Genomic DNA, 20,656 nt, shown 5'->3' with positions numbered 1-20,656 from the left:
ACAGCTTTGAACTGGAATGTTTTGGTTTGAATTTCGGACTGTTTTATCAAATCCTGTATTTTTTTTAAAAAAAAGTACTCACATAATTTCTGGAATCTACCAGCTAGTTCAACAAGCTCATACCAGTTTCATACACTTTTCTTGCTTGATATTGGTACTACTCTACAGTCTGCTCTCCATATGGCTAGCTGCAGCTTGGCCTATGGACAAATTCATCTGCCACCACAAATTTTTCCAGCCACAGCGACTGTTTGTCACTGAAAACACACAGGGCATCTCCCCTTTTTTGCTGTGCGTTGGTGCTGGCATCTGTTCCTCCTCCTGTCCTCCAACGTCAAATTATTCCGGTTCTTCTCTTAACTGCTAATCCTTCTTAGCAAGTTCCAATCCCCAGTTTTAGCTTTTCCTCCTTGGGTGTTTCTTTCTTTTTTTTCTTGTCTTGATGATGGCAAGTGTGCACAAGGATAAGAGCGCACAAATTCTTGATTATGGAGTATAAGATTGGAATGTCTCCAAAAGCCTGAAAAATATCTCGTCACCTGGGATTTGGGTGCTGCAAGAATCACTTGTGCAGGCAGGCAGGAATTTTGTAATGGATAAGGGAAAATGATGCTGAAATTGTTGATTGGGGATTGGTAAGATAACATGGTTAACAGACAGAGAAATCCTTGTTACTCTGAAGAACAGTTTTCCTGACTTGCAAGTTGTAATAGTTGGCATTTCTGAATTGGTGGTTTTCCTTTCTGTCGCTGTTGCAGAACTCAACTCCGCGAGAAAAACAAAGATTTACAATGGCAGGAAGGAATGTTGTGAAAAAAACTACTTCAACTAGAAGCAGGAAAAAAGGAATTTTTTTTGTTAGTTTATAGTGCTAGTGTGACAAGGATTCAGTGTTGATACATTCTTTACATTCACAAACATTTACATGCCAAATTTTGCAGACCTGCAGTGCAGAAATAGAGTAACCAAAACCTGAACATTTTCAATCTGAATAAAATCTGAACTGTTCTGTCAGCTTTGAATTGATCCTTTTTCACAGAAACAGTGGGCATCTGATCTTTCCCTGAATCTACTATCATTCTGAACTTTCTATCGAATTGCTCATTGTGCTATTTGGATCACAAGATTTAAGCAAGGAATTGGTTCTGGCCTTCTGGGAGTAGAACCATCCTTTCACCAAACAGCAGCATGTCAAAAAGAGACGAAAAGAGTAAGGCTATGTAATAATGCAAGGAGATGAAATTATGAAGCATAAAGAACATCGCAAAGCAGAGTTATATAGCTATACCTAATGGCATTGAGACTGAAGCTTTATACCGATTCTCATTTTCTTATTCTTTATCAAAAGGCAGAGGCCACTTACCAACCAAAGAGGCCTTTTTGTCAGGAGCCAAGATGAACAAGAATAGGTGTCCTGCTGCAGGTTTCCAAAGTCCGATGAGTTCAGTGCAGCACAAATGGTTGCAGATTCCCCCAGTGAGTCAGATTGCAGGATGCATTGCACATCCAGTGGTTGATGCAGATGATGCTTGAGAGATATGAGAAGTTAGAAATGCTCTTATTCTTAGCGCATGGCAATTTGGAAAGCATATTCGACTTAGGTGAAATTAATATGGACATAAGAATATAGCAATACTATACTACTCCTACCTCATGAGATTGGATAAAAGTCACCGACAGGTTCTCTTCAGGTCAGATATTTTGAGTTCTGTCAAAGCATATAAAACTGGAATTCAGATTATTATTCTTGTTTTAACAAAATGATTGTTATTGTGATTGTTCTTGTTTTACAACATTTTCACATGAAACAGTGGATTGTCTTGTGACAGCGCAACAATTCCCCTTTGCTCCTTATACTCCAGACACAATTTAGTCAGCAGGAAGCTTCAAAGTCATGTCAAGAAGTGATGCCATTTTCAGAGTTTTCGTAAATTCCCATGGTGAAGTAATCCACCCAAAATGGTTTCTCCCACTGCAAAAAAAAAAAAAAAAAGTTTGTAGTTTGCACAGCTTTAGTACAGGGCCAAGTTCGATTCTGAAGCAAAACTCATGTGATTTGTTTTGGTTGGTGTAAATACTGCTGGTCTCTTGTCCAAGATGAGAGCTTGGAAGTCGTCCAATGCAATGAAAGAGGAGAAGTGCAGTTAATGCACTCCTTGGCGTTTGTTCTTGAAATAATAGCAGCATCCACCAACCCAAGCTCGCAGCTTTGCACCGCTTTGCACTCAACCTCATGCAGCTCCAGCTCGATGCCTCATCACTCACTCATCACTAGCTAGCTAGTCCTAGCCTACCACTCCACCTCTGAGCTGAGCAGCGAGCTCGTACTCGTCATTGCTGCGCGCGCCATGCGCACAGGCTGACGCGCACGAGGTGGGGGAGGCGAAGGCGGCAGCAAGAACGCCATGCGCGCGCTCCGGCCGCCGCCCGGAGGCTCGCCGGCTCCGGCTCCGGTTCCGGCTGTATCGCCGTCGCCGTACGCGGCGATGTTTGGCGGGGGTGGCATTAGCTCGCCGCCTGCTCCGAATCCGGAGATGTCGCCGGGGCCTGCGCCTGCGCCGGCGCCGGCGCCTGGGAGCGTGGCGGCGGCGCGGGAGTTCGCGGGTGGGAGGCGCGGCGCGGCGTCGAGCCTGAGCCCGCCGCTCATCGCGATGCTGGCGGTGGTGGGAGCGGCGCTGCTGGTGGTGCTGTATGCGCGGCTGGTGAGCCGCGTGTTCCGGGCGGCGCGGCGGCGGTGGCGGAGGCGGCGGCGGAGGAGGCTGCTCATGATCCCGGGCTCCCCCACCGACGACTCCTTCGCGACGTTCACCACCTACGACAACTACTACCACACCTTCTCGCCGTACGGGCTGGACGACGCGGCCATCAAGTCGCTGCCGTCGGCGCAGTTCCTCAAGTCGTCGGCGATGGCGTCACGCGGCGGGGGCGGGGGGGAGAGCGCCGCCCGCGACTGCGCCGTGTGCCTGCTCGAGTTCGCCGACGGCGACGAGCTCCGCGCGCTGCCGCTCTGCGCGCACGCGTTCCACGCTGACTGCATCGACGTCTGGCTCCGCGCGCACGCCTCCTGCCCGCTCTGCCGCGCCGCCGTCGCGCTGCCTCCCCCCGTCGCCTCCCCGGTCCGCGCCGCCCGCCGCGTGCGCCCAAGCCTCGACGACCTCCTCTTCTTCCACCCCGTCCCCCAACCACCACACGCCACCGACCCCTCCGCCGCGCCGGAGATCAGCCCGGCGAGCCCAGACCAAGTCGGCCCGAGAGACGACTTCCTCCTCAAGCGCTCCTACTCCTTCGGCTTCGAGCGCCACCTCCTCGCCGTGGACGCCCCCTCCACCGCGTCTCCGCCCTGGCGCTACCGCCTCAGCATCGGCGGCGGCGGCGGCGCCGACGGACCAACCCGCGGCGGGCGCAGCAGCTTCTGGAGCAAGCGCTGGCCATCCCCGTTCGGCGGGGGCGGCGGCGGCGCCGCCGCCGCCCCCCGCGTCTTCTCCTTCCGCTCCTACCGCTCCGCCGCAGCGAAATCTTCCCCGTTCTCCCGCCGCCGCACCGGCGCCGGCGCCCCCGCCCCAGGCTTCTTCATGTCGCTCGCCTCCGAGCCCCCCTCCATCCTCGCCGCCGCGCGCCGCACCCGCGCCGCCGCCGCCGCCTCCAGCCGGCTCCGCTGCGGCGACCCCGAGGCCCTCCTCTCGCCGGACCGGCTCAGCCGCTAGCCGGCCAAGAACGACCAAAGAAGAGGCGAGTCTCCTCCATCCATCTCGCCGGCTCGGATCCGATCTGCGTGGTGGCGAGCCGAGCTGGTGGTGGTGGGCCTGGAGGTGGGAGAGAGCGAGGCGCAGTAATGGCGCGATAAATGCTCAGCCTGCCCGCTGCTGCTGCTGCTGCTGCTCGGGCGGGGTGGCCGCTTTAATGGCGGGAGGCTGGCTGTCGCTTCTTCCTTCCCGCGCTATACTCCACCGCCATGCATGCCGCCGCGACCTCGCCTCGTTTTCAAACCCCAGATCCCGAGGCACACGAGTCAAAGTCAACGCCACATCCCCAGCCGTCCGATCAGAAAACGACGGTCTCCGTCCGGCCCACGTGGAGCATTCGTTTTCTCATCGGACGGCTCGTAGCCTACTACTACCACCATGTACGCCATTTCTCCTGTACGACCAGTATGAGTTTTGTGCTAAAAAGATTTTCTTCTTCTTCATGTCGTCGTGGTCACGGTGGCCGGTGTGTCGCCGGCGGCGAGACAAAAGGTCGCCGTGGCGGCGCGGCGGTGAATGGGTGGGTGAGCAGTAAAATGCGCGGGAATGCAATGCGAGAAAATGCGGGTGTGTGAGACGAGCGGGATATGCGGGGATACGTTAATTGGGTGTCTCCGAAAGCGGCGACCCTGGGCCACCACCGACAGCGTGGGCCGGGCCCACTGCACTGCCCAACACTGACAAGGCCGTGTTGGGTGAGGATAAGTTAATTTATAAAAAAACATAGTAATAGATTAATAAATAAATAAATATTAATTATTAAAAATATAAAATAGATTAATATTATTTTAAAAAAAAACTTTTCTATAATTATTTTTAAAAAATACACCGTTTAACGGTTTAGAAAAAGTTAACTAGTTGGGTGCGGCGAACGTGGCCCAAGTAACCATAGTGAGATGTAAATGGTTGCGGTCTTTCTACAGTTCTTTTAATTATGTTTTAAAGTTTTTATTTTTTAAATTTTTTTTTAACAAGACACTCCTAACTCCTAAACGATCTGGATAAATATTTGGATGGTTTAGTTTTAAAAGTGAAAAACATAAAAGGTTTAAAAAAAGGTTCTTTTCTGCTCACCCTCGCATTCTCACTGCGCCTTTTTTTTCTCTTTTTCAATCCCACATGCTCCTCCAACGTTAGATACGAATTTGCGCAAGCTAAACTACAAACTGAAATAACTAGCGTAGGTCAATGCATACATGTTGTAGGCCCTCTTTTATTCGGCGTTTTAAAATCATAAGCTAATCTTGTATTGTTAAGCTAGAAGCTACTTCCTTCCTTTTATATTATAATATAAGATATTTGACTTTTTTTCTTGCAATGTTTGATCAATTGGTTTATTCAAAAAAATGTGAAAATATCATTTATTTTGCTTGTGACTTACTTTATTATCAAAAGAATTTTAAACACGACTTATTATTTTCTATATTTATACTAAATTTTTAAATAAAACGAATGGTCAAACGTTAAAAAAAAATCAAATATCTTACCTTATAAAACGGAGGCAACGGAGGCAGTAGGTTTTATTAGTTTTTTTACTTATTTAAAATAGAGATAGAAACCCACGATAAAACTTAAAGTTTAGAAGGCGTCACCTTATAAACCAAAAGATGACTTAAAAAGATTAGGTCAGTAAATTAAGATAAAACAAAGATGGTTTTATTGGTCAGTCCACTTCTATCTTTAGGGGTATTCCGGACAGCACCATAGGGTAAAAAAATATCTTCGTACATGAGCATGTTATTAAAATGTCTAAATGGTGTGTTTTTTTAAAAAAAGTTATGTAGTGTTAAAAATCATTTAATCATTTAAAGTTTGAAACAATAAATATTCATTATTCATTTACTAATAAGCCCCCTCATTTCGCATAACCATATGCATGTTCTTTTTCACCACCTTCAAAGACAACCTTAGCTAGGCATAATAAGGTGATGATGGAGGCCATATTTTAGTTTTTTTGGAAAAATTGAATTGACATATTTATAAATTAAAATTAATTTGTGAAAATTTTTCTACATATGTGTCCCTAGCAATCGAAAAAAAATGTTGTAACATAAACTCTTATAAAAAAAACTCAAAATTAACTGTAAGTTTAAGGTTAAAAATTAACGTTTTGGCTTACAAGTATAAGAATAAGTGAAAAAATAAAGGTGGATATGTGCTAAGTTAGAGAAGAAAAAATAGGAATAAGTATATAAAAGTTTTACCTATTAATATTTTTCGATCAATAGTAGCAATTTTTCTCTTACAATAAATATATACGAAAGACGATGTTGTAAGCTGGATCGTTCGAGAGTGATTATTTGGTTACAAACAAAAAAATATTTTGTGAATAAAAATTTTATATACGTATTTTTATCAATCTAATAGCCAAGATTGAAAAAAAAGAACTTTAGTGAAAAAAACTAAAATCAACTTTAAATTTGGGGTTAATTTTTCTAAAAATTTTGGCCTATAAGCTCAAAAAGAGGCAAAAAGATGATGTGCTAATTGACATAAAATTCGTACGAATTTGAGTTTTTTTTCCATACGAACAAGAACGAGGCCAGGTGGGTCCGTGGGTGGGCACAATTTCAGTAATTGCGAGACATGATTCTTTGCGTGGAGCAAAACTGCGAGCTGGAGCAGCATAAGAACACATGGTGAGATGAGGGTGGTCCTCTGCTCGCCCATTCGCCGTCACAATGATCGATCGATCCATCCATCGACGGGAAGCTTTTTAATTAGCTTCAAGTTGATGGGTTCCCATCCATTGCTTTTAATTCTTTCGAAGTGGTGAAGAGACATGTTCATGCATCCGCACCGCAGCTTTAAGGTGTTTGTTTTAAGGGATTTATTCTTAATCCCTAGTTATATTGGATATTTGATACTAATTTGGAGTAAATATAGACTAATAAAAAACTAATTTCATAAATAAGGGCTAATCCGTGAGACGAATTTTTTAAGCCTAATTAATTCATAATTAGCAAATGTTTACTGTAGCATCACATAAGCTAACATGGATTAATTAGACTTATTAGATTTGTCTCATAAATTAATCCAAGATTATGGATGAGTTTTATTAATAGTCTATGTTTAATATTTCAAATTAGTATCCAAACATCCCATGTGACATGGAGCTAAAAAGTTTAGCCCCATCTAAACAACCCCTAAGGCTGATTGATTGGCCGGGCTAAACCACGCGGCCACCTACGAAATTTTTTTATTAAATAAACCTTTTTAGCAAGTAATTTTGTTACTAAACCATCGGGTAATTTTTTATAAAACTGAGTTTTTTTGCTACACCAGTATGATGTGGCGGGACGAGACAACGCTGTCATGCCGCCTGATCGGCATGACAATGACGTGGCAAGACAACAATAGCGTGGCAAACCGTTTCGCCCGCCAATGTTGGTGACATGACCAAAAGGTTCGTAGGATGAAAATATTTTTCCTGAGGTTTAGTAATAAAATTATTTATTAAAAAAGTTTAAGAAATAAAAAAATTCCCCACATACCGATCGATGGTAATTTATTCCAAATAAATTCGCAGCAACAGTTTGGTTTCAGTTTTTGATACCAGGTTTCGCATCATCATGATAATCACCATGATTATTGCGATAATTGGTTGGGCCGTGTTTCGATAAAATACGGTAGAGTTCGGAAAATATTGTAAGAATTTATTTTTTTGAAAAAAATATTGAGGATAGTTGTCGTTTTTTAACCTAGTGATGAAGTTTTTTTTTTTAAAGTAACTCATGCAACATCGAATTGGGATCGGACAGTGAATTGTATTAGCATAAATAAAAAAAAATATGACAGTTCGCATTGTTCATGGCCCGAACCTCATTTACCAGTGAAAAAAATTGTGGCATTCTATATAAATCTCCCAAAGTTTCTCAGCATTTTTTGGATTTTTTTCATCCCAACATTTCAATTTTTAAACTACCAGCAAAAATCTCATTCAAACTCCCGATTATCGATATTCCTTTCAACACAATGATTATCTCCTGCTATATCACGATAGTCACCTCATGTTTCATTGTTTCTATGGCAAACCCGCTACGGTTCCATTCAAATTTGCGCAATTTTTTTTAGTGATAATCGATTATCACCAAACCGCTAGCATCATTAGCATGTGGTTACAGCCCAAAACATATTGCAAACCAAGAACTATATATACTATGCATGCATGGGTCCTTGAGAGGTGGTGCTGCCAGTGCCATCAATTTCTCATTTTGTACCTGCATGCCACATATATGATGAAATGTCCAAAGAGATTAACATCCCATCTTTTCGCTTCTGCTTATTTTTATAAACCAAATTTAAATTCTTAGCCATAAATTTAGAGTTAAATTTAGGGATTTTTCACCAAATTTATTTCTCGGCCTTGACTTTTGGATTGCTAGAATACATATATAGATAAATTATTTTTCATTGACTTTTGGATTGCTAGAATACATATATAGATAAATTATTTTTTATTTACAAATATATAGTTTGACTTTTGCAATCACACCCTAAAAATGACTATAATTAACAATTCTAGCAATACAGATGGATTGGCTTTGCTTCTATGTTTTGTAAACATATAAATTAATCCCTCTGTTATCTATTACAAAATTTTCTAAATTTATTTAGATTTATCTATGTATATATTTTATATATGTGTCTACACTAAATAGCATATAAATAGATCTGAATAAGAATAGAAAGTTTTATAACGCGAATCAAGGAAATATGTCCGTATGTTCGGCGTCACATGTTGGCTCTGGGAAAGGCCATAACTATATGTTTAAAATAAGAATATGTGTACGTTATGAATAAAGTATTGATATCTCAATCTTTTATAAATTGTCATCTAAACCATTTAAAATTTTGGAAAAAACAAGACTGATTAACAGAGGATATATGATTCTATTCACACAAATTTAAATTTAACTTCTAAATACTATAATAAAATAGGAAAATTAAGCCGTGAGTATGCGTTTGTAAACTAGTTTCTGTTTAATTTACCTTTTTAATTCGTAGAATTTATATTTTTTAAAAAATCTAATCATATAAAATGGTCGCGCAGGCGTTCACCCTAGACCGACCCGCTCCTCGGTGACTCCGCCGCCGCCGGCGCGTGGTCAGGAGCCCAGCCCTCCCGCGCGCAAGAGGAGGGCGATCCCACCCGGTCCTCATCGAGCGCTAGCCCTCCCTCTCGCCGGCGCCATGACCTCCTTCTGTGCCGCCCTGCCCTTCCCAGTGGTCTCCAGGGTGGCCTCCCCCATGCCGTCACGCCCCCGCTCCCGGCGGCGGAGAAGGCCCAGCCTGGCGGCCGGATGCTGCCAGGGCGCGCCACGAAGCGCGGGAGCTCCGGTGGCGGTGGGTTCAGCCGCAGCCGGCGGCGGCGGCACGAGGAGGTTGGTGCGCCTGGATCTCCTTGGTTTAGTCCACTTTGCTTTGTTTCAGCAGGAATGCCTGGTTTATTGCTCCAGATGAAAGAACACAAAAGCTTTACGTGATGCTATACTGCTTGTTGATGATTAGATTTAACCTGGATTTTTGGCTATTCAATTGAATCATCAGCCAAACAATCGCAAATACCTTGGTTTGGTCAAAGACAACGCAAAAGCTTTAATTTGGTTGCACTGTATAAACTTGACAACACTATACTATCTTTCGTTTCTCGTGTACGCCAAAATTAAAATTTTTAACTTTAAATTTGAAGTTGATTTTATGGCTTTTTCAGCAAACTGAATTTGAACATAATGTGCAGCACACATGTGGCATTATGCTTGAAAATTGTGATGTGGCATTATGCTTGAAAATTGTGACTGTTCTGATTACCCGCACTGTACTCAACAGGTGTGAGTTATTTGATCTCCACCAGCAGGTGGTTCCATTTGCGGAATCTTGGGCTTGGCAGCAGTCCATTGTGTTAAGGAGGAAAGGGTTGGTAGGCACAAATGAAGATCACTCAGACACCTTAATCGCACTGCAGCACCCACCAGTTTATACCCTGGGCACTGACAGCACCGAGGATTACCTCCATTTCAATGTTAAAGATGCTCCTTTTGAGGTTCACCGTATTGACCGTGGTGGGGAGGTGACATATCATGGTCCTGGACAGGTATTTATCCGAATGTCAGTGATGCCTATATTATTACATATCCTGAATTAGTTCACTTTACTTGCAAGTTATTGATAACCCATATGGTTCTCCATTATTTTTCTAAAGCTTTTGATTATTCATCTAGACATCTACTTATGGAGTTAACTTCAAGGATAGCTGTATAGGCTGAGATGTGAAAATCTGACTACCAGAACGTGACAAAATCTTGATTTTCACTCAGGCCAAACATTGTGTCTGTTCTTCCTATAATCCTATTTCATACTCAATCTTTGCATGATTTTCTTATTGCTAATATCTTTGCTTCTGACAGTTGCTTATTGTTTCCTTAGCTTGTAATGTACCCGATTCTCAACTTGCGCTATCATCAAATGGACCTTCATTGGTACTTTAGATCGCTTGAAGAGGTGATCATCCGTTCCCTATGGTCTGCATTTTCCATCAAGGCATCTAGGGTAGAAGGTCTAACCGGCGTTTGGGTTGGTACTATACTATCCTTTTGGAAATGATGAAGCTATTTTGAATGTTCAATGAGATAGAGTGACATGTCACTACTCACTAATATATCTCCTCTATTTGCTTTGTAGGGAATAAGAAAGTTGCAGCAATAGGAATTCATATCTCACGATGGATAGCATATCATGGCCTAGCACTCAATGTAACCACTGACTTAACACCATTTCAACTGATTGTTCCCTGTGGCATAAAAGATCGTGGTGTTGGGAGCATCAAGGAGATATTGCATATGGCATCTGATGGAAAAGAGACAGACGGAACAACACTGATGGATAAAGCTTATAGATCCTTGCTTAAAGAGTTCGCTGAAGTTTTCCAGGTCTCTCTATATCATAGTTCTGACTGGAATATTCAGGAAAACAACAATTTCAGTTAACTGCAGAATGTTTTATTGAATTCTTGAACCTCAACTTCCATTAGGAAGTCCTGAAACCAGTACAAAAGGATACAGAGCCAAACATTATTAACTCAAACCACAAGCTCCTTCAATCTAATGACACCAAAAGAGTAGAATTAGCTACCCCTGTCCAGAAATTCAAGCTTTTGCCTCACCTGCCAATCAGCTAAAGCTATCAGTTTTCAAGATCATGGTAAAGCAATAAGTGTAGGAGAGATGAGAAGCTCATGTAAGCCAGTCAAACCTTCTTTCGGTGTCGAAGTGGATCCATCTGCCTTTGTGTCTACACCCGGCCATGGCTTGCAAGTGCAGTGCTTCCCCTTCTCAATATCTTCGTAAACGGACGTAACATGTTTGCCACAGCCGTTCCAGGTGAACTTGCCACATTTGTTGCATTCCACCTTGAAGCACATCCTGTGTTCTTCAGGAGCTCCTTATGTCTCTGGTGGCAAGTGTTGGAATGTTTCTTTGGATAGGTTCATTTGGTCTTCATGGATTCCAGGATTTTATAGCATCATGTGCTGCTTCTGTCTTCTGAAGGAACAATGTACAGGTAGGCTGCCCCCTATGCTACTCATTGTAGACTTGTAGTCTGGTGATGGATACAAGGCATGGATAATGTGTAAAATCTTGCTATTAGTGAAACTGTAGATATTCCCTATGCTGATTCTTTTGTGTGCTGCCAATGTGCTTCAGATGTAAACCAAGTCTGGGCTATTGTGTTCTTGTTGCTAAACATGATCAAACCACATTTCTTGGCTATATAGGTCAACAAGAAAAACACCAAACTTGCCATCTTATGATCGATATGAAATTTTTGGCCATGACAATCAGTATGGATATTGCCTTGTCATTTCGCGATTTATTCTTATGCTAGTCTAACTGTATCTATACCAAAAATATATATTCAATTCGGCATGAAATACTTGCCATCTCCTAGAGCTCGGCTAAGTACATATTATGATTTTTTTGACACATCAAAAAATGTCAAATTCACATCAAATTCGTATTCCTCTGTAATTACAAATTAAATTAGGAGCTAAGCAAAGCGCGGCATGGAGCCGTTGGTCGACGGCGAGCTCTGGTCGCTGATCCACACGTCCTGCACCGACACCGGCGACCCGGCCTTCTTCGCCGCCGCCGGCGTGGTGTCCACGCCGTCGAAGCCGATGTCGACCATCATAGGGCGGCTGGCTCCGGTTCGGGCTCCCGGCACGGATGCCGGGGCGGCGTCCCTGATCCGGCTGAGCTCGGCGGCGACCTCGCTCATGCACGGCCTGACGTCCTTCTGGAACGCCAGGCACCGGAACGCGAGCTCGCTGACGTGGCGGACGGAGAGCATGACCCACTCGTCGCCGCGGTCGACGAGCGCCGGGTCGACGATGTCGTCGACGCGGCCCTTCCCGATGCGGTCGAGCGCGAGGGAGGCGAGGTTCACCTCGGCCGCCGGGCGGGCGAAGTCGACGACCTTCATGGCGGTGATGAGCTCGAGGAGGACGACGCCGAAGCTGTAGACGTCGCTCTTGTCGGAGAGGTGGAAGTTCTGGTGGTACTCCGGGTCGAGGTACCCCGGCGTGCCCTGCGGCGCCGTGGACACGTGCGACAGCGACGCCTCGAGGCGGACGGCGCGGGAGAGGCCGAAGTCGGCGAGCTTGGGGCGGAGGTCGCCGTCGAGGAGGATGTTGCTGGACTTGACGTCGCGGTGGAGGATGGGCGGCCGCGTGGAGTGCAGGTAGGCTATCGCCGCCGCCGTCTCCGCCGCCACGCCGAGCCGCGCCCGCCACGGGAGGCCCCCGCCGGCGAGGTGGTGGGCGAGCGTGCCGTTGGGGACGAACTCGTAGACGAGGATCTGCTCACCGCGGTCGAGGCAGCAGCCGAGGAGGCGGACCAGGTTGGGGTGGCTCAGCGACGAGATGAGCTTCACCTCGTTGAGCAGCAGCGCCACGGCCGTGTCGTCGTCGTCGTCGTATCGGCGCCGGAGCCGCTTGATCGCCACCAGCGACGGCGAGCTCGCCGGCAGCTTGCCGACGTACACCGTGCCGTACGCGCCCGTGCCGAGGCGGTGCGTGTGGGAGAAGGAGTTGGTGGCGCGCGTCACCTCGTGGTACGAGTACACCGGCACGCCGCTCGACGACGCCGCCTCCGACAGCAGCCGCTTCGCCGCCAGCCGGTCGGAGCCGTACCGGCCGCCGCCGGCGGAGCGCCGGCAACGCGCGCAGCAGAGGAGGAGCACCCCGGCCGCCACCGTTCCCGCCAAGACACCTGCAACAGTTAACCCCAGCAGTCAAATTTATTCGTTAAAAAATAGAAAAGATTAAAAGGCTCGTACGGTTTATTAATGATTAAAAATAATTTATGAGTAAAACTTATATATATTATATATATGTATGTATATTTGCCTATTTTGCGATGTAAAATTAGAGCGCAAAAAACTATGATGAAAGGTCAAAATCAAATCTAAATATTTAAAATTTAATTTTTGGTTTACGAGTATACACAGGCAAAAAGATAAGATGTAATTAGTACGCTGCTAGCTACACTTCTAGTCCACTTAACCCACTGCAATTATGCTAATTAATTTGTACACTGATATTTAAAATTCTCCGATTTATATGAGAAAAAACATTGAACTAAATATCATGACATTCCTACAATATTCTTGGTAAATTCTGATGAAATTTATGCATTTAAACTTTAAAGGCCCCAATATGTCAAATGCCTTGAATGCAAAAAGGGCACATTTTTTTATTTCCTCTGAAAATTTTCTTGCACCCCCCCCCCCCCCCCCCCCCAATCTCTCTGAATGTAGAGGTCAGAGGTCAGCATGCATGGCAGCCATTTTCTACGTAAGCTGCAGAAATAAAATTTGCGACAAACTTGACTGGAACTCTGGAAGTATATATTTGACTCTACACAGATACGTACATGATACTGTATTGTGACAGATTTACGTAATAATTTGCCAACTAGTATTTACAATAATGTTTGATTTTTAGTTGTCCACATGTTAAAAGTAACAGTAGAAGTCAAGCATAAGCAAGATTTTTTTATTATTTATTTACCTCCAACTATCATCAGAATTTTCTTCCTGGAGCTCTTGGCTGCAAAAATAAAAATGAAAAAGCAAAATCAAAAAAATATATCAGATCTTCGTATTTATTTTCAGTTTGGGAACATGGGCTGAATAACTAATGCCCAGGATCATAAATTGGGTTAGGTTTTTGGTAGCAGTTGTCAGTTGGTCGGTTTTCTGACCAAGAGCAAAATTGACTTAAGGTGGTGTTTGGAACAAGTGACTTGATTTATTGTTAGTCCCTTGTCCTATTAAATATTTATACGCTTATTATAAATAGACTATTAACCAAATATATCCATGATCTTGGGCTAATTTACAAGATGAATCTATTAAGCGTAATTAATGCATGAATAGCCTATGTGATGCTACAGTAAACATGCTCTAATTATAGATTAATTAGACTTAAAAAATTCGTCTTATGGACTACCACTCATTTATGAAATTATTCTTTTATTAGTCTATGTTTAATACTTCAAATTAGTGTCAAATATCCGATATGATAAGAGGACTAAAATATTTAGCCCCATATAAACAACCTCTTAATTTATGACAAAATAACGTCTCCACGTGAGGATAGCTCCCACAGATTTGTCCATCCATCAAGACAAGAAAATTCAACTGATAATTGTTTCAGACACACCAAACCAAGTTGAATTCAATTTGAGTTTTGATGCCTGAAAAAAAAATCGGTGCCTTTTTCTTGCATGGAAATAACTAATTTCAGGTCAAATAGTTTGATGCGGCTATTTATTGCCGTAAGCATTATTAGTATCATCATATCATAAGCAACGTGTGAAAAGTGTGGCAAAGTGACAAGCAATTTATGTTTGTTCAAATCAAGTCACCATCATATATTGAATATCTCGCGCTTAAATATCTCCAACAGCCCATCTATTTAATCCTTTATCTTAAATGAAGACTACAAATTGAGCTCCAACAGAACGACAATCCTATCATCTATTTTGGATGTCATCCATATTAGGATTGAGAAACTTTATATTTCGATGATCTCTCCATCCTAAAAATATAGAGTATGTCATATATGTATGATATGGTGGAGTGTAAATAGATATGAGCATGAAACTGTTTTAGATGACCATTCAAACGAAGATATGAATGATTAAATTTAAATAAGCTATTGAAGATGCTCTTTTAAGTCTATGGGTGCTGGCAATTTCTGTAGAAGGAATTTCGTTCAATTTGCCCTGAACTCAAAATTTTCATGCCAAATCGATCAACTGAATTTAAATCGTCTCCACCAAAAAACCAATTTCAACTGAACCATATGAAATACCATATCGTCTAGCGTTGTTCGTTTAAAAAAATTAAATTTAAAATCAAGTTTTCTATCTATTAATAAACATATAAAACGCTCTACGTTCAATGTGAACTATGATTAATTTGTCTCGCGCGTGATTGACCGCATCGATGACTCACGAGTGTTGCTGACGTGGAGCGTTGGGGTGTGGGCCCCACCCATCTACGACGGTCGAAAGCCTAGGGAGGGAGGACTCACCGGCGAAGAAGCACCCGTCGCCGGCGGCGAACCCGTCGCCGTCCATCCCGTCCTTGCACGAGCACCGGTGGCCCCACTCGCCGGTCGGGGTCTGCACGTCGTGGCACGTCGCGTTCGCCGCGCACCGCCCGGCCTTGTCGATGTCGCCGCCGGAGCCGGCGGCGGCGGCGGCGCTGCAGTTCCCGTTGACCCACCACCCCAGCTCCGCCATGGAGAACTCCAGCGAGAACCGCCCCTCCCGCGTGTCGGCGTACACCGACGTCAGCAGCTGATCGCAGCCGAGCTGGTCGACCTTGTCCCACCGCGCGAACAGGCCCACGCCCCTCGCCATCTCCTCCTCCGTCGAGATCGTCGCGACGCACGCCACCGAGGACGACGGGGTCCCGTTGCTGCTGGCGGCGCCGCCGCACGCCGCCGTGCGTAGCATCGTGGACATGGCCTCGGCAGGGAGGGTGCAGTTGGTGCTCGCCGCGTTCCGGCAGCCGCGGACGAACAGCCCGCTGCGCGACGTCACGCCGTAGTTCGCGCCGGCGAGCCACCGCCTCGCTCGGAGGACGTCCCGGTCGCACGACGGCGGGAGGGAGACGACGAATGAGGAGTTGGTCGAGTCGAACGGCTTGTCGACGACGACGGTGTACTGCTGACCCGTCGAGGGCGTCGTCGAGCCGTTGGTCGGGCGCCGGAGCACCGCCACCTTGGAGCCGCTCCTCTCGTCGCAGGAAAGCAGGACCGGGCAGTCACCGGAGAAGCCGAGAGGGTAGGGGACAACCAAACCGCCGCACCGGCGTTGGCATCCCCTCCCGGTGGCGGTGGCGGAGAGAGCTCCATCGGGAAGAATCAAGAGGAGAAAGAGGACGAGGCCGCCGGCGAGGTGCATCGCGGCGGCGTTTAGCTACCAGATCAATGTCTGAGGTTGGCTAGCGAAGCTAGTAATATACCCATTTTCTTTTTCTTTATATTTTTAATATGACATCGTTGATATTTTCATAAATATTTAACTGTTCGTCTTATTTAATATTATAATTTAAATATATAAAATTATAAGTTATACCTAAAGTTATAATATAATAAATCAAATTATAGTAAAGTAATTAATAATTATATTTTTTAATAAAACAGATGATTAAACACGGATCGTTAACTGTATTATATAAAAAACGGAAGGAGTATGACCAAGCTAGGGAAGGAAATGACTAGAGCCGTTGCATGTTGAATGGATGACCAGATGGCTAGAGCTTTGATTAGTCAGGCAAACACATTGTCAATCTATGATTCATCTTGAAAAAATGACCCCTCCTTTTACCAAAATTTTGCACTTATTTTAGTTTTCTCTCAGGTGGGAGGGCCCATATTGGGAGGAAATTATTTGGGACGGAGTCTAGCACCGTCTTAAAATAAAAATCTAAGGGTTATACAATTAAAAGGATAAAACAAAAACAAAAATATAGGGATATATAAGAAATTAAGTAGAGGTTGAAAAGGATAAATAACATATCTTTTCACTTATGATTATAAGCTAAAATTTTAATTTTAAAACTTAAATTTAGAGTTGCTCTTGAGTTTTTTCATCACACTTTATTTTGCAACATCTACTTTTAGATCCCTAAGAGCACATATATCAAATTTGGTCTTCTTTCTCCATCCTCCTTTCTATGTCTCGAGATATTTCTTCGAGCCAATTCTCTACATGCCAATAAAATTTTACATGATTACTTATACGTCACTGAGATTTGCCTGATCCATTGTATATATCCAAGTTTTTATTTAGATCTTTTAAAAAATGACCTTAATTACATTGCCATGTTATTAAAAGTTACAAATATTTAACGTAGGAATTGTTAGTGACGTGAAAAAGTAGTAAATGATAAAAAACAGAATATGCAGGTTTGAATTTCAAAATTTTAAAAGGTAATTTTGTTGAAACGAAAAAAAAATCAAGATTTGCATCAAATTTTAAAAGTATTTTTTTGCATGAATATATAGTGAAAAAACATTCGTAAAAAACAGGGGGGGTGGGTGGGATTATGCGATGAAAAAAATAAAAATGATATTCATAATTTTAAATAAATACCAAATCAAATGTGATGAAATGTGTACAACATTTTCACCAAAATTTAAAAGCAAATAAAAAACATTTATTTCTAATTTATGATTTAATACATACTTTTTAAAATTTTTCGCAAATTTATTTTTTTTTTGAAAATTGCGCTAAACGATTCCATACCATTTAATGTTATTGTAAGTTAAAAATTTATCAGATTACGATTTATAAAGTAGATAACATGCAAGTATGAGAGAGGAGTGTTGCAGTTATTTAGCAAAATCTAATGGTCAATTAATAAAATGAGCACGTAGGATATTAAAATTAAAACTCAAGGACATTTTAGGAATATACTGAAGTTTAAGGACATTCAGCAAATTTTCAGGGTCTGTAGAGAATTTTCTCAGTTGCTTTCGTGATCACTACAATCTCTTTTTTTGGCAAGTTACTTCTCCGGTTCATAAACATAAAACATCATGCCTTATGAATAGATAACAAACAGTTTAATATATGAAAATAGAATTACTAGCTCGATATTTGTCAAAAAAAATGCAGTAATATTTTCAGTACCTTTTATAAGAAACATGGTTAAAATAATTCGACATGTCATCTACCAGGTTGAATTCAATCTGGTACGGGATGCTAGAAAATTCGGTGGTTTCTATGAAGATATTATTGCAGGTCAAAGAGGGTCAAAGAGTTTGATGTGGCTACTTGTCCCCGTAGGCATCAGTATTATCAGATGCATCGTGTCAAAAGTATGATAAACTGACAGGCTGATTTTCTGCAAATAATTTCTGCTGTTCGAATTAATCCAAGTCACCATTTTTGAAAATCTCACACTTACAGCTACAAAACTGTCTACCATTCCCCGTCTAAAAGTTCTTGAATTTTCGATCTTAAATTTGAAGTAAATTTGAAGTTTTTTTTACCATGGTTTATTTTTCAGCATTGTCTTTGAGATAGCTAAGAATACACACAAATTATCTTATGTTTACAAATATACCGTTTGGTTTTTACATAAAAATGTAAGACAATCATCCCGTTAGAAAATACGTTTATTTGAACTTACTCTAAAATTTCTACAAAACTATATTCTCCTTTACAAAGTCTTTAGTCGGCCATAAACTAAACATTTTCGTTCCACATCAAAGAACTAAACTTAAAATTAACGCGTTATAAAAAATGCACTCCACTCTAAGGCAGAGTTCGCTTCAGATTGTAGAAATCTAGGTGAAGTTTATAAGCCACACGTAAAACGAGATCGATGAACCACTGGAACATAATTAATTAGTACATTGTTTATTAACTACCTTCGGTCGTAAATGTTTGATGTTTACTAACCAACTTCAAACAAAAAGAAGTAGAGAGTATAAAATAAAAAAACTCCCTCCGTTTTGTAACGTAAGATGCTTGGTTTTTCTGCTTGCAATGTTTAACAATTTGTGTTATTCAAAAAATTATGAACCAAACTAGTCCATGTCATTTTTACTACAAATTTTTTAATATTTGTTGGGGTGGATAAAAGGAAAGGGGATTAAAACATATCTTTTGTATTAATTAACATATTATACTTGACTCTAAATACTTTTGAGATATGTTAATGTCTACCACATCTGTCCTAAAAAAACTTTTATCAGTTTATGTGTCCCGTGTTTGTCCATCCGTCTTATTTGAAAAATTTATAAAAGGAACTTAACAAATTAGTTACGGATAAAATATTATTTATATTTTATTATACAATAAAAATATCAATATTAATAAAAAATCTTAAATAAAACAAAGAATCATGGTATCAAACTGGAAAATAAATTTATTTTGGGACTCGGTAAACACGCTATTAAGTCTGGAAGCTCAGTTAGGTGTGAAAGTGTTTAGCTATGATTTGATTAGCTCCCGTGTGATTGACTGCAGCGACGACTTTCGCCAGTGCTGCTGACGTGGACCACGTGGGCCCCACCCACCTACACTTATCGCTCGAAAGTCGAAAGCTTAGAGAGCAGAGCACTCACCGGAAAGGGAGCATCCATCGCCGGCGGCGAACCCGTCGCCGGTGAACCCCGGGCGGCACTCGCACCGGTGGCCGGGCGTGCCGTCCGGGGTCTGCACGTCGAGGCACGTCGCGTTCGCCGCGCACCTCCCGGCCTCGTCGCCGCCGCCGCCGCCGAGGCTGCAGCTCCCGTTGACCCACCAACCCATCTCCGCCATGGCGAACTCCAGCGAGAACACCCCGTCCCGCGTCTCCGCGTACACCGACGTCAGCAGGTTGTCGCACCTGGCCTCCTCGGCCTTCTCCCACCTCACGAACAGGCCTTCCCCCCGCTGCTTCGCCGTCGGATCCAGCGAGAGCGACGCGATGCACGTCAGGGAGGACGACGACGACGTGGTTCCATTGCTGCCGCCGCCACAGTTCGTGGGGCGGAGCATGGCCTCGACGGGGACGTTGCAGCTGGCGTTCGTGGCGTTCCGGCAGCCGCGGAGGAACAGGCCGGAGTGCGACGAGACGCCGTAGTTGGCGCCCGTGAGCCACCGCCGCGCGTCGGAGACGGTGCGGTTGCACGACGGCGGGAGGTTGATGGCGAAGGTGGAGGCGCTCGAGTTGAACGACCTGTCGACGACGGTGTACGCGCCCATCTCCGTGGCGTTGGTCGCGCCCGGGCCGAGCAGCGCCGCCGTGGAGCTTCTCTCGTCGACGCAGGCCAGCTCGATCAGGCAGCCGCCGGAGAAGCCGAAAGGATAGGGGACGAGCAGCCCGCCGCACCGGCGCTGGCACCCGCGGCCAGCGTCAGCGGCGGCGCCGGCGGATAGAGCTCCATCGGGAAGAATCAAGAGTAGGAGGTGGGCGAAGAGGAGCCCGCCGGCGGCGAGGCGCATCTCTAGCTGCGGAGGCGGCGAGGCTGCGGGTAGCTTAGCCTACTCGGAAAGCAAGCGATTTGGCTGGAGCTGTTGCTTGTTGAATGGGAGTTGGGGGTGGGTGATAATGGTGGCCGGGTAATGCTTTTGATTGGTCAGACAAAACATGATCATGGTCAATTGGTCATGAGTGTATCTTGAAAATGACCATCTTTTTAACCGTTTTTACTCCAGTATACTCCGTCCGATCAAAAATATTTATACTTTTAGTAGTTATTTCTATCAAACTATTAAAATTGATGAAGCAGTTAATTTTATTTTATGTTCGAGTTCATTTATAAAATCTATGACATTACGATACGATAATACTTTCTCCATTTCATAATATAAGACACAATCATCACTGATCCAAAGATCAAT

At 43.8% G+C, this 20,656-nt stretch overlaps 3 protein-coding genes across 6 annotated transcripts; 2 read left to right on the top strand and 1 right to left on the bottom strand.

The window, feature by feature from the left end:
- Positions 1 to 2,651: 2,651 nt before the first annotated feature.
- Positions 2,652 to 7,137, top strand: LOC121056068 (RING-H2 finger protein ATL65). The gene is made up of 2 exons (XM_040529883.1): positions 2,652 to 3,574; positions 7,029 to 7,137. The coding sequence occupies exons 1-2, from the start codon at positions 2,652 to 2,654 to the stop codon at positions 7,135 to 7,137; spliced, it is 1,032 nt and encodes a 343-aa protein (XP_040385817.1).
- A 1,713-nt stretch (positions 7,138 to 8,850) lies between these two features.
- LOC102704026 (octanoyltransferase LIP2p, chloroplastic-like) lies at positions 8,851 to 10,516 on the top strand. Its single transcript, XM_040529395.1, has 4 exons — positions 8,851 to 9,127; positions 9,573 to 9,837; positions 10,170 to 10,244; positions 10,425 to 10,516. The coding sequence occupies exons 1-4, from the start codon at positions 8,937 to 8,939 to the stop codon at positions 10,446 to 10,448; spliced, it is 555 nt and encodes a 184-aa protein (XP_040385329.1). The 5' UTR covers positions 8,851 to 8,936; the 3' UTR covers positions 10,449 to 10,516.
- A 1,138-nt stretch (positions 10,517 to 11,654) lies between these two features.
- Positions 11,655 to 20,355, bottom strand: LOC102703746 (wall-associated receptor kinase-like 14). 4 transcript variants are annotated; one of them, XM_040529394.1, is made up of 4 exons: positions 19,529 to 20,355; positions 15,343 to 15,475; positions 13,813 to 13,851; positions 11,655 to 13,012 (listed from the first exon to the last, which is right to left on the bottom strand). In XM_040529394.1, the coding sequence occupies exons 1-4, from the start codon at positions 20,255 to 20,257 to the stop codon at positions 11,790 to 11,792; spliced, it is 2,124 nt and encodes a 707-aa protein (XP_040385328.1). In that variant the 5' UTR covers positions 20,258 to 20,355; the 3' UTR covers positions 11,655 to 11,789. The 4 variants fall into 4 exon arrangements, with proteins under 4 accessions (XP_040385328.1, XP_040385326.1, XP_040385325.1 ...); XM_040529392.1 differs by lacking the exon at positions 15,343 to 15,475 and having other exon boundaries at positions 19,396 to 20,355; XM_040529391.1 differs by lacking the exon at positions 19,529 to 20,355 and having other exon boundaries at positions 15,343 to 16,335.
- Between the last annotated feature and the right edge of the window lie 301 nt (positions 20,356 to 20,656).

This window comes from Oryza brachyantha, chromosome 12, assembly GCF_000231095.2.
Source record: "Oryza brachyantha chromosome 12, ObraRS2, whole genome shotgun sequence".
NCBI lineage: Eukaryota > Viridiplantae > Streptophyta > Magnoliopsida > Poales > Poaceae > Oryza > Oryza brachyantha.
The sequence above is the reverse complement of the archived record's forward strand: the minus strand, read 5'-3'. Positions and strand labels throughout refer to the sequence as shown.

Bases quoted from the DNA above. Each gene is read 5' to 3' on its own strand.
- LOC121056068 (XM_040529883.1), top strand. From the start codon at position 2,652: ATGCTGGCGGTGGTGGGAGCGGCGCTGCTGGTGGTGCTGTATGCGCGG. The intron at 3,575-7,028 runs GTCGCTCGCCTC...TTGCTACACCAG, and splicing joins CCCGCCCCAGGCTTCTTCAT to TATGATGTGGCGGGACGAGA.
- LOC102704026 (XM_040529395.1), top strand. From the start codon at position 8,937: ATGACCTCCTTCTGTGCCGCCCTGCCCTTCCCAGTGGTCTCCAGGGTG. The intron at 9,128-9,572 runs GTTGGTGCGCCT...TGTACTCAACAG, and splicing joins GGCGGCGGCGGCACGAGGAG to GTGTGAGTTATTTGATCTCC. The intron at 9,838-10,169 runs GTATTTATCCGA...TTGTTTCCTTAG, and splicing joins CATATCATGGTCCTGGACAG to CTTGTAATGTACCCGATTCT.
- LOC102703746 (XM_040529391.1), bottom strand. From the start codon at position 16,219: ATGCACCTCGCCGGCGGCCTCGTCCTCTTTCTCCTCTTGATTCTTCCC. The intron at 13,852-15,342 runs GTGAGTCCTCCC...TTATTTTTGCAG, and splicing joins CGACGGGTGCTTCTTCGCCG to CCAAGAGCTCCAGGAAGAAA. The intron at 13,013-13,812 runs GTAAATAAATAA...TAACTGTTGCAG, and splicing joins AATTCTGATGATAGTTGGAG to GTGTCTTGGCGGGAACGGTG.